The sequence below is a fragment of the Nuphar pumila genome, chromosome 16 (genome assembly GCF_984573655.1).
Source record: "Nuphar pumila chromosome 16, dmNupPumi1.hap1.1, whole genome shotgun sequence".
NCBI lineage: Eukaryota > Viridiplantae > Streptophyta > Magnoliopsida > Nymphaeales > Nymphaeaceae > Nuphar > Nuphar pumila.
This window is the reverse complement of record NC_143264.1, coordinates 12,785,956-12,799,274: the sequence shown is the minus strand read 5'-3', so window position 1 is coordinate 12,799,274 and position 13,319 is coordinate 12,785,956. Positions and strand designations below refer to the sequence as shown.

Below are 13,319 nucleotides of genomic sequence, written 5' to 3'. Positions count from 1 at the left end.
TTATTACCGAAACTCGAAAGGCATGAATGAAACTTAGCAAGCTGTACTGAAACAGGGCCTTGTTTCCATATTAGTCAACTAGGCCAATTCATGATGCTTTCATGTTGAATCCAAGTTGGACTATCAAACACAAAAAGATTTAGGAACAACCAGGAATTAGGGCTTGTGGTTCTCATTATCCATATGTCAACGGCCAAATCATAGCACTGCATATACTGAAGAAGGTAGGACTTGGAATCCGAAACTATGTCATTCCTGGCACCAAATCCTAACAATGTCCAAAAGTCCCTTTATTCCAAACAACAGATTTACAAGAAAACTACATACAGAACATTGCAATCACATTTATCTAAGATACTTGGTACCCAACAGTCCCATTTTAAAACTCGCCAGCTCAATCTTTCATTGTTGAACTGGCCAAACCTTCATTGAAAACCATGATTTTCTTTGAGTTTAGCCAATTCCAGATAAACTGTATTTACATAAAATACCATCCCGGTAAATATTGCAACCCTAGGCATGCTGAGAAACTTCACTTTTCTTGAACATGGAGTAGGCATCACTGTATATAGCCACCATGTTGGAGAAGACAGCGAGCACAATCATAAAGACTGATAAGAACATGTCCCTCTTTGTTGCAATCCCATGAGGGTCCCTGTACAGCAAAGAAGCAGAAAGAAATATGAGGAGCAGAAAAGACTAAATCAAGAAATCATCCTTTTGTTAAGAACAATGGCATGCATCCTTTCTATTTTGACTGAAATAAGCTGATATAAAACGGTAAATGACACAGCTGAGTTGGGTGTATAATCATGTGAGAAACCGGACATCACACGAGGACGCTAGAACCTTTACTTTAGTAGAACTCAATGAATATATAGCTGTGGAAAACCAATGGGGAGATCAAAAGTCTGTTTCAGTAGTTGTTTTTCAAAGCTGCATGACTACATGGTTTTTAATTGAGGCTGTTGAAATTTGATAAACCATGGTAAAGAATTAGAGCAGAAAGTACAGTTTCTAACTACCAAGAAGGGAATTACCTTAGTGCAATGGCTGCAGGGAAGATGAATCCAATACAAACAGCAGCAGTTGCTCCCGTGAACTGGAATGCATCCCAGATGCTTGGTATGAAATTTGCTCCCAGAAAGATCAATCCAATAAGTGCCACAGTAATCAAAGCAAACCTCCGGTTATCCAATACTAGGGGTCTTGAAGATGGAAAAAGAAGCCCGTCCAAGTTCAGCCGAAGGGCAAAGAAAATGATAGGGAAGACAAGCATCAGATGAGCAGCATAGCTAACACGCACAGCATCATTCAAGACTGAGCTGTAGGGGATCCCAAGGTTGGCATCAAAGTTGGCTAAGACATCATCAAGAGTGGCCTCCCCAAACAGAAGGAAACAAAAGAAACTGGTGGTAATATATACTGTCGAGCAAAGGGCGAGTGAGCTGCGGACTATGGACTGCATTTGTGAAGAGTCTTCAAGCTCATTCTCTATAGTATGGACTACACATCCAGAACAGAAAACTTTCAGCACATGCAATAGGAGGGAATATGAACAACAAAATAATAGATCGTTAAGTAATGAGCAATTAAAAGCCTGAGCACTCAGCAGACAAACATAATTTCTAAATTAAACTTACAAAATGAAAACACACTTTATTATCCACAATTAAAGAATAATTCACAAGGAATAACAAAAACTTTGCAAGAAAGGGACTTTTTAAACCACCCTGAACTTTTTTAAACAATTAATGATAATAGTAATGATATCTAACAGCAATAATAATTAGAAGGCATCTTTTGAAGGGATTAACAATCCATTATTTCCAAATGGTCACAATGCATTGTCATGAGCAATGTGCTACTAATCTGCAAAATTGCAACATGGTGGATCAACCATTTAACTTCCAGTAAAGAGCTGTTTTACATCAAAAGCAAGTGGACTGCAATTATTTGAAGTTTCAAGGAATGAAAGCATCAGTGGAGCAACATCAAAACATGCTGCACCAAGTTTCTCTTGTTATGTATCTTTTCGCCTTTTTTTTTCTCCCTTCTGTTTTGGCGAAATAATTTGACTGACCAAAAAGATGGAACCATTAGGGACTAAGGGCATGTTTGGTTGGCCCCAAATGAAAATTGCTCTCACGGTTGTGAGAGAACGATTATCATTTTCTCTCTCTCATACAAACAAACGAGAAAAAATTGCACAATGAGATTTGGAATCACATTTGGGATGAATTTACTGACATCTCGTGTGATTCTAAATCACATGGTCCACCCTGTGATTTGGAGGCACGTGACTTCAAACCACATGTGATTCCAAATCACATGAGAACCTAAAAGTGCCACTGTTTAACAACGTAGAATACCACAGCCTTCACAGAAATATTTAATATGCACCATTTAAACATAAGAAATAACTTATGTCACATGGGTGCGGGTGCGGGGGTGAGGCACTTTCAAAAACCTTGGGTGCGGGGGTGCGGATATATATATACAGGTCCCGCTGAGCGGTCAACGGGCGGGGGTCTAGGGGGGCCGCCCCTTGCGGGGGGGTATAAGGGGGCAGGAAATTTTTTTTTAATTCCGCAGCCCATTTCATAGGGAAAAAAAAATTTTAATCCAAAAAATGGACCATAATGACCCTGGGTGCGTTGACCGCACCCAGGGTCGCATCGACGCGGGTGTGGCACCTGTCTGGCCGAATCCCTGTGACATAGGAAATAACCAAAATACTATTAGACTTGAAAAGGTAACCAAAACAACAACCAGGAATTCACACCTGACCAAAATGCTGCAAATAGTTTTGTAACTTACCATTGTAATGGCAGATATATGCAGTAACTAGAATGGGAACAACTGTGAAAAGGTTTGAGACAGATGCCATGTCGGTAGCATGAGGTATCCATCTCGGCATCGCTATGCTCCCATTTATCAATTTGACAATAGTGATGCCAGCTGTTATAACAACGAAGACAACTGCAAGTGCGACTGATAATGCAGAAGTGTACCTCAAAGAATCTGAAAACAGAAAAAAACTGCTTATATCACAAAGTGCTGCATTAGAAAACAGATTCATCCAATGGTATAGTAACCACTTTTTTATCAAATAAAAAAAAGCAAAATGGCATTAGAAATCAACCAAACAAATAAATTAGTTTTGCTTGAGTTTACAAGTTAAAAATGACACTAGAGTGATGTAACTAGTGCAGTATTGCTTCAGATAAGTTGGCCAAATACACTAGTTACAAACTGAATTTTTACAGTTCAAGTGTGAGTTGCCATAGACCATAGCAGAATCTCCCTGTGGACCAAGTGTGCATGTGTAGGGAAATCAACATGCTGCCTTAGGACCCAAACCTCTAGTAAGCAGGACCAAGTCAGGTTCTGAACCCACCCAGTACAAGTCCAAGAATCAGGTTTGGATGTCCATATGATCAAATCGGTTTCACCCAAACCTAAATGCAAATCATAGTTGGCAAACTCGTGACTCAGGCTCGGATCCAGGCTCGGATCGGACCCCTACTGGGTCACCGAGTCAGCGGGTTGACTCGGTGACTATATTTTATAGTGCAAGCACATGAATAAGACATGGAAATAACTAAACTTCAAGCTAACATGTCAATAGATAAGTCGCAAAAACATATGATTATACATGATTATTAACTTTTTCATTGAACACTATTAGATTCTTCATAACAAGTGACTTTATATAAGAATTATGCATTAAAATAATAAAATACATGATAAAAGAATTTATTTAATGGGTTATTGTGACTCAGTTGGGGTCCAATCCAGGTCGACTGGGGCGAATCCCGAGTCGGCTCGCCAGGTTTGCTAACTATGATGCAAATACAACAGTTGAATCAATTCAGCCTCGCTTGAACAATAACAATCAGAATCTAACTCACAAAAGATCAAAAGAAGTTCGTAAGGCCTCATCCATGTGCATCCAAGAATCAGGTTTGGATGTCCATGTGATCAAATCGGTTTCACCCAAATGCAAATACCACAGTTGAATCAATTCAGCCTCGCTTGAACAAGAACAATCAGAATCTAACTCACAAAAGATCAAAAGAAGTTCGTAAGAACTCATCCATGTACATCAATTGGATACAAACTACAGATATGAACCACTCTAGGCATACCAGGTACAAGCTTGATGAAGAGATAAGTTAGACCCATCTGTGTTGCTAAGATACCAAAATGGGTCCAAGTTCTCCTTAGACCTGGACCAACTATATTTTATCAAGGACAGGCAAGAGAAAGCATAATAGAGAGAGGGCCCTCAGCTTGATTATTTGCCATAAAGGGCCTAGGTTCCAGTCAATTAGGTTTGGCCCAAAAAGTAGGCCTGAAGCATGGCATTCAACGTCAGGGTATGCAGGTTTGTGAAGCTGACTAGTCACCAATATTCACAACTAATTGGCCGCCAGAATAGAAATATTTGACAGGCTTTCAACAAAAATGTTATTGACTAATTCACAGGTCGGTCTTCTAGATTGAAACAATAGCATTAGTGATCTTAGCAATAAATTCATTATTCCACAGCACAGAAAATGGAAGAGCAAATATACGTAGCAAATGTTAATCATGCTTTTAAGTCTGAAAATTTCAATTTAGCAGTTTAAAGGCATGAAAATTTCAAGTTTCACAGGATTAGCAAACAAAAGAGAAAGACTCATGCATCATGTTTGCAAGACTCCATGAGATTTTTATTTCACATAAACTGAGAAAAGTGGAGGAAGACAAAAAGTTTCCAAGTTTACACAGAAGGTTTTCTTCAACCATATCCCCATCTTAAGGAAAACTTTCACAAGGTAAAACACTCCCATGAGAAAATATTCCAATGAAGAGATCTGCACAAGTTTGTGATGAAACTTTTTCTTTGTAAAACCTCTCCCACAGGAATGTCTTTTTGCTGGTTGAAAAGCATGCACTGCCTATTCAGGGCCTCAGGCACTTTTAGCAATACGGAACCCATAAACTAAAAAAGATAACCAATTCAAGTATCATGGAAGTTCAGCTCAAATAAATAAGGAAAAGCATCCCTTGTTAAAACAATCACAAACGGACCCGTACCTACACGCTTAAAGGATCCAAGTGGGGCAAAGATAGCTAGGGTTGTAACAAGCAAGACAAATGCACGCCCATTCCACCAATGCTCTCCAAACCACCCTTCCAATACACCAGAGTGATGTACTCCGCTTGAAGATGTTCCAGAAAGCACATCTCCTGAGAAGAAAGTACAAAGAAAAATGAAATCTTACTCCAATTTGAAACAACTAAAAGAAACGATTTGGAATAGAACCCATGCTACTCTTATTCAATTTGTTTTAACAAAATAAATGATTAATAGGACATGGATTTATAGAAGAGTAATATTATGATTGATAAGTGCAGAAGCATTTTTTTAATGAAAAAACCCCAACTAAATTAAGGATCAAATTAGCTCCTGAAAGTGATGAATTTGAAGAAATTCCCCACAGTCGAAGCACAATGGCCTCTTTATCAAAATAACATGACGTAGCAATCAACAAAATTAACACAATACAAGACCTCCAAAATTAAAAATAAGACCAAGAAGTTCAGCATAAAGGACAGATGGAGGAAGCCTAATGTAGGTGACGGGATGGTCACTTTCACAATTTGGCAGCATAAGTGTATTTGGGAAATGATGTAGAAAACCACTTCAAGAACAGGATAAATTAAGATGAAGACTTCAAATGTTAGTACTTAGTACCAATTACTGGATATACTATCAGCATATAAATCTTGTTGAGGCATAAAATGGTGTCAATAATAGAGCACATAACCAAGAATAGAAGGATGTAAATGAGTGTTAGCACACACATAACTAGACAAAGAAACTGGAGAGATTGATGCATCATTCAGAAAAAAATATATTAACATGGATACAATTTCCAACAAACAAATAAAGAAAAACAAACTGAGAGAACATACCAAAAGAATTTGAGGCCAAAATCCGTTATTATCAACGAAATTGACAAAAAGAGTAGGGGAGAGAGGGAAAAGTGGAAGACAGAGCAGAAGGGTAGTTATGTATGATTACCTATGATGATCATGTACACAATCAACACGCCCACATTGTTAATAATGACACAAATCTGCAACAAAATTCTCCCAGTCTTCCCAAAAGCATCCCCCATAACTCCCCCATACGAGACAGTCTTCCCAGCCTTGCTAAACCTCAACAGCATTTCGATTGAAGCCTCCGTTAGAAACGCCATGAAGATGATCATGAAGATTCCAGGACCAAGCCCGAGAACCTTCATGGTCGCAGGTAAAGCCATGATCCCAGCACCAACAACCGTGGTAGAGAGATTGAATACAGCACCAGAAAATGAAGCTCCATTGAATCCATCCAATTCTCCTTCGCACTCATCCTGTTTTTGTGGAAGCAGAGGAGCTTTCTCGTCTGCCACTCGCTTATTGTTCCCTGCTTTCTTTTCCTTAGTAGGGGACAAGCTTCCAATCGCCATTCCGCTTGCCTATACTTAATCTAAAGACAATGAAGCAGAACTAAAAAGAAAGAAAAATCAATAATCTTGAGAAAAATCTTCGTTTTTTTCTCTTTTATTTGCCAATCTACAGCTAATTGGCTGCGTATGGCTTTTTCCAACAAAATTTTAGATAAATTAGACATAGCATTGACAATTACTAGACCAACACATCCAAAAAACGAATGATTTGTGTAAGAATTGAAAGCGAGAGTTCCAAAACCTTCATAATTCGATAGTTTGAAGAAAGATCATCAATAAACAGATACAAAAAACCACTCCGACAAGGAAAATTTGCCAAACAAAACCACGATTTCACAAGAAAGAAGCTGCGAGACATAAAATTCAAAGAAATTTGGTCTAATTTCTGCAATTGGAATTACAATAAGCTATAATAAACAATATAAAGCTCACAATCAAGCAAACTATCAAACTCAGACTCCAAAAAAACTCGAAAAAAAAATAATTCTCCTAAAATCACGAAAATTCAACCGAACAATGAAAATGTCCAGACGGGGAGAAAACTGTCAAAGAGAGGCAGAAAATCGTACCTACAGAAGCACCAACAATCTGCAACTACCCTTCAGCAACCGGGATGAAGATCACTTCGGTCCAAATCACGAACCCAAAAATCCCTCTCTTGTTCAATAATCTCGCCTCCGTTTCACAAAACAACCAAAACCCCCAAATGAGATCAAACCAAACCCCTGAAAACAACAAACGAAGAATCCCTAAGACTACACAACTCGCCACTCAACCGCACGAAAATAGAAGCCCTAATTTACGAACCCTACTTTGCCCCAAACTACCGTTGCTCTTCCTTAGCATATATATATATATATATATATATATATATATATATATATATATATATATATATATATATATATATATATATATATATATATATGAGAGAGAGAGAGAGTTAAAACGATGGAGAATCAACCCATAGGAATCCTTTATTTGAAAAATTTACAAAAACACCCCTAATGTTTAGAATGTTTTCAAACACTACCAAACGTTTGAGATATTTCGAATATGCTCTTAGTTAACGAAGCAATTCTCAAAAATTAGGCGTGTATTTGTAATATTTTCAAAAGTTAGGCTCGTTTTTTTAAAGAAGCGACAATTTAAGTTTTTGTATAAATTTTTCAAATTTATTTAATTTTCACCCTGTTCGGGAAAATTGATTAAAAATCTGGCGAAGAGAAAGGAAGACGAATGACCTTCTTGACCATCTATAAAACAAGCCAAACATGTTGTCCACTCAAACAAAAAAACAAAAAAAGGAGGAAAAAAATACGTAATTTTTTAACTTTGTTTTTGCGAAGGTCTCTTATGACGGCAAACAATTACTTTGCACTTTGTTTTTGCTTATTAATGCAATGTCACAAATCTCATTTTTTGTCAAAAAAAAATCACACAAAGATTAAGATTTCAGGTTTCTTAAAAACAATATTTTAAAAATATCAGCTCATTTAGGGTACTTAAATGAATATTTTAAAATCAGACAATATTTTTAAAATTATTATAGATGTTTAGCAAGTCCTTATGGGATTCAAATAATTATTTGAATAGCGTGATCTTTTTCAAAAATTACACCCAATGTTGTGACTCTTTTGGCTTCACAAGCAGAAGCGGGGAATCTATCATGGAAGAGAGTACAAAATGGGGGGACAGTGACATCGGGTCCCACACTTGCCTGCCTTATGGGTCCCACTGTAGGTCCCATCAAGGCTGTCTGTGACATTATATGCTTTTGAAGCCATGTATTTACAAGGAGACAAAATTGTACTGGTTTAGTATTTGGTTCAGCCTGATCCAGATCCAAAATCTTAGGCAATGTTGGTTCAGATTCGGATACCGTTCATAGATTATTCAGCTCCAGCAGAGATCAGTAAAATAAAAAATAAAAGTACTTGATAAATGAACAAAAGAAAGAAAGAGTGTCTATCAGGTCAGAGCAAGGTGCATGATGCTCTAGACCCAAGGGTTTGGCTTAGTGGGATGAGGCCTTGACCGTTTGACGGGCAGTTTAAGTTCAAATCCCATGGGCGCCGACTTCTTGGGGTCGAGGGGTAAGCCCTCTAAGTTTTATTAAAGGTCGACATTTAAATAGCCAAAATCTAACTTGCATGTAGGATTTTTAGTGATTTAAAAAAATCATATTTTTAAAGGTGTGATTCAAGGGTAGTTTTTTATTAAATCGACTATGTTGAATCCATCAACAAGGTTAGATTTGATCAAAACAACTTACATGTCACACAAACAAGGGGAAAATTTTCATTGAAAAAAGCTCTTCTATGAAACTTCTCATGTGTAATTTTTTTTTTCTTGTGAAGTTTTTTCTCATTTCTTAGCATGCCTTATATGATGATCTCATTTCATTCAAAATTTCAATTATGTCCTATTGAGATTGGTCTTTGAAGTAATTGGTCTTTGTTATGCAAACCACAACTAAAATGAAGAAAACCACAAAACACATTAACTTTGCAAAGAAATCTTTATATATATATATATATATAACTACAAAGTATTGAGCTCAGCAAATTTTTAAAGAGCGGACATCATCAAACCATCCTCCACCACAAATTTGTTGTAATCTTTCAATTGCTTAAGGTCTAATGCTTGGATTTAGCATAGGTGAGGACTCACCAACGAGCAACCGATGTTGCGTCTCTTTTTGCCTTACAATAATTATGTCCTAATCACATTGGTCGCCGCATTGCCTAAAGAGCTAATCGATGTTTTACAAGCATAAAAAGTCAACACAAGATGTGACACCGGTTTTGTTTTAGCATTGTGGGTTTAACTATGGATGCGTCATTCCTGACCTATGTAAACAAAAGAGAAAAGAGAAAAGAGAAAAGAGAAAAGAAAAAAGAGAAAAGAGAAAAGAGAAAAGAGAAAAGAAGCAAAACAATCACACCCACCAAAGATATTATGTATTTCAAAATTTCCAATGTCCATGGCCGCACTGAGTCTTCTTATTCTTGGTACAAGGGAGAAGTCTACTAGAGTTGTGGTTTGATCATACAAAGAGTCTAGGGTAAAACTATAAAAGTATCATTCAAAAAATCACTTTAGGGGCAAGAGTATGATCCTCCTTCAACCCCCGCCAACTTACCACGAAGTTAGATCAGCGGATATTAAGAATTTATATTTATGTAAAAAACATGTGTCACACTCCTTCAACATATCAGATGCGATCACATTGTACAAATGCAATGTGTCGCTGCACCTGATCACCCTCCATCTAACAGCAGGTAGAGGTGCAGCAGGACATTGCATTTGTGCAATGTGATTGACAATTCATTCAGGTCAAATGTAGTTCATAGCTGATCCAACTAATCAGCGGGGATAAGATAGTAACAAATCCAACTAATTACATGCATTTAGATGCAGATATTCATCAGATTCAGCTGCAAACCCTAAACAGAATTTGGATCTAATTATGAATCTGAAAGCAATCTCCTTTACTAGACTCGACTAATTGGGGCCGATTGGATGTTAACAGGTCACATTCGGGCTGGATGTAGTCCACACCAAATCTGAACAATCTGATGGCTAACTAGATTTGGAGTTGGACTCAGATTTAGATGAAGAAAGGCAGTACCAGATCTGACTAGCTAATAAAGTGTTCGGCAATATTCAGCAAGTTGAGGAGCATGACAAAGTTTTTCACTACAAGCTGTCTAGTGTCATGTAAAAAGCTAACCAGCTTGACCAATTCTAAGGATGGCAGTGGACCAGGGGACAACCGGGCCCCACCTCACCCGGTTTGGACAGGGGATGAAGGGCATGAAACAAGGATGGAGGCCGGGATGAAGGTTAAAATATATCCCCATGCAGGGATGGAGGCAGAGATGGACTTACGCTTTCCCCCGCCCTGCCCCATCCCCGTCTCAATCCCTGCCCCGCCCCATCCCGTCCCCAATCCTTTAAGGAATGACTATAGACCGAGGGAAAATGGGGCCCACCCCCACCCCACCTCCGTTTTGACCGGGGATGGAGAACATGGAACGGGGATGGAGGCGGGGGTGGAGGTTAAAATCCATCCCCGTGCGGGGATGGAGGCGGGGATGAAGGTTCAGATTTTGAAACAGGCGGGGGTGGAGACCTTGTCCCCTGCCCCCGCCCCGGTCCACTGCCATCCCTAATTTTAAGGAATCTAAGAAATGATAAATTGTCATGCAATATTCCTCTACCTTTGCATGCCGATCATTCAAAGTTTGAGGCAGAAATTCACTCACTGCAGAGAGCAACTGCTCATGCATGACAAAGGACCCGCACATGAATTATTAGGCACTATGCATACAGCTCTGGCCTTGTTCTCTAGTTGCACTTTATTGTAGACAATGACTCGTGAAGTCTGCATGCCTAACCTCATTTTTTCATTTTGAAAGATTCCAAGCTCACCACTTGAACATTCAAGACCACATCATCTCAGCAAGGCCAGTATCTTTATGACCCCCTCATATATTTCGATTTGTATGCATGTATGGGAAATATTACTTTATAATGAAAAGAGCTGCATACCAAGCATGGAATAATTGTCCACTCTTGAAATACATGGGCCTGAATCAATGGGCTACGTAGTGTTTTTGGTTTTTTTATTCAAATGGGTCGTCAGCAGGGGGACAAGGTCTCCACCCCGCCCCGCCCCATCTCAAAATCCGGACCTCCATCCCCGCACGGGTTTGGATTTTAACTTTCATCCCCATTTCATGTCCTCCATCACCGGTCCAAACAGGCCGAGTTGGGGTGGGGCCCCATTTCCCCTGAAAGGAGACGGGGCACGGGAAAGCGTAAGTCCATCCCGGCACGGGTTTTGATTTTAACCTCCATCCCTGTTCCATGCCCTCCATTCTAGATCCAAACGGAACGAGGCAGGGTGGGGCACCATTTTTCACCGGTCCATTGACATCCCTATTTGTTTATTTCTCATGTTAGACGTTTCCCAATTGACGACCATGCACTCAGGTTATATTAATGTTGTCAGTATTGGTATCGGCACTGAATAGTTGGGCTACTTCTTCAGCTGTATCGGCCGAGACGGATGCTCAGCTGAATCGTTCTGTATCAGCCAGAAAATAAAAAAAAATATTATGTGTCAACGACATGTTAAAACTATTTAAATAATATAATAATAATAATAATAATTAAAAATTAACTTTTAATATTTTTTGGTATTTATTTAAAAAATAACCTATTGAGGGTGAAGCGTATCAAAATTCTGATCCTTACGATACTGATAACATTGGGTTATACATAGGGGTGTCAACGGGTTGGTTTGGTTCAGACCCAGGTGAAACGAGACTTGGATGAGATTTTTGGGTATGGTATCGGGTCTAATAGAGTTTATTATAAGAAAAGCCATACCTGGACTCAATAAGAACAATATGAACCAGGCCCCGACCATACCCGATAAAATAATATTTTTATCATTTTTACGTTTTGGCAGAAAATCAATAGTAAACTGAGCTGACTTGACTTATTTAAATAAAGGAAAATCTTAAAAAAACACCTAAAGCTTCAACATTAATAAAAAAAGGCACCTAAGTTTTAAAAAAATTAAAAAAAATACCTTGGTTAAAAAAAGGAGTTTACTACAGTCAAGTTTGCAAGTTTGCTGTTAATTGTGACGTAGAATTGCCGTTTTACCCTCAACATCATATTTTCAAAAAATGCACCTAAAAAAAGGGGAGTCTTTGAAGGATTAATTAGTAAATTAACTCTCTTAAGTCATCTTGGGTTAATGATAACCTAGGTTAAATAGATGAAAGTTTGTTTTTTATTAACGGTGCAAAAATTTAGATGCCTTTTTAAAAAAAAATCAAAACTTAGGTGCATTTTTTATTAATGCCCAAACTTTAGGTACGTTTTTTGATTTTTTTCCTTAAATAAATTTTAAAATGACTTATAATAAATTTTTTAAGTATTTTCAATATTTTTAGATTATTTTAATATGATCTAACACATGTCATCTGCTGGTTAAAAATTGTCCGATTCAGCATGATTCGGTTCAGAATTGGAATTGCTCGGATTGTAGCCAATGCTTGTGTTATATGTTTGTAACTCAGTCCCACGCTTGCACAAGTGCAACCTATTTTATATAAAAAAAAATATCATTCTCTGGAAAATCTCCTGTTACTTTGAAACATCTAGATTTTCCTGGAAAAATCGTAGAAAAAAATCACACACAAATAAAAGAAATATGTAAAATGTGTAAAAATTAATACAAGTCAATATAAAAATAAAACATTTGTTTTATCATGTTAGTATGACAATACGGACGGGATAATTTTAGAATAGGTGATATTGTGAAAATATCTCAAACTTTTCAGCATTATATGGCCTTTGAAGTTATTGATATTTGTGGCACGGGGGTTCTGCCTAACACCAGCAAGATTATAAAAAAAAAAAAAAATTGTCATTTGATTGATTTTGTAATCCAAAATAATTTCCTAGATTTCTACATTTGGTAACTCTAGACCAATGTTATCAGTATCGGTGCGTATCGGCCGATGCGTATATCAGCAGAAAATCGATATGCTTCACTCCTAAATCAGTTATTTTTAATAAATGTAAAAAATACTAAATTAAAATTTTTTAATATTATTTTAATGGTTTTAACATGTGTCATGTTATATTTGTTTTTTATTTTTTTGCTGATAAAGAACGATTCACTTGAGTATCGATGTCGGGGCCGATACAGCTGAATCGGAGGCCAATCAATTAATCAAGGCCGATACCGATACTGACAACATTGCTGGCGACCATGTTCGGGATTAG

The 13,319-nt window shown here is 37.7% G+C and overlaps 1 protein-coding gene across 3 annotated transcripts; it reads right to left on the bottom strand.

The window, feature by feature from the left end:
* Nucleotides 1-275: 275 nt before the first annotated feature.
* LOC149812948 (amino acid transporter AVT6A-like) lies at nucleotides 276-7,322 on the bottom strand. Of its 3 annotated transcripts, none has more exons than XM_089991907.1 (6): nucleotides 7,076-7,322; nucleotides 6,077-6,546; nucleotides 5,086-5,238; nucleotides 2,821-3,024; nucleotides 1,041-1,506; nucleotides 276-655 (listed from the first exon to the last, which is right to left on the bottom strand). In XM_089991907.1, exons 2-6 carry the CDS (start codon nucleotides 6,504-6,506, stop codon nucleotides 514-516), a joined length of 1,395 nt encoding a protein of 464 aa, XP_089848033.1. In that variant the 5' UTR covers nucleotides 6,507-6,546; nucleotides 7,076-7,322; the 3' UTR covers nucleotides 276-513. The 3 variants fall into 3 exon arrangements, with proteins under 3 accessions (XP_089848033.1, XP_089848034.1, XP_089848035.1); XM_089991908.1 differs by having other exon boundaries at nucleotides 6,077-6,526; XM_089991909.1 differs by having other exon boundaries at nucleotides 6,077-6,515.
* Nucleotides 7,323-13,319: the final 5,997 nt, after the last annotated feature.

Bases quoted from the DNA above. Each gene is read 5' to 3' on its own strand.
- LOC149812948 (XM_089991907.1), bottom strand. From the start codon at position 6,506: ATGGCGATTGGAAGCTTGTCCCCTACTAAGGAAAAGAAAGCAGGGAAC. The intron at 1,507-2,820 runs GTAAGTTACAAA...CTGGATGTGTAG, and splicing joins ATATATCTGCCATTACAATG to TCCATACTATAGAGAATGAG. The intron at 656-1,040 runs GTAATTCCCTTC...TTTGCTGTACAG, and splicing joins CCTGCAGCCATTGCACTAAG to GGACCCTCATGGGATTGCAA.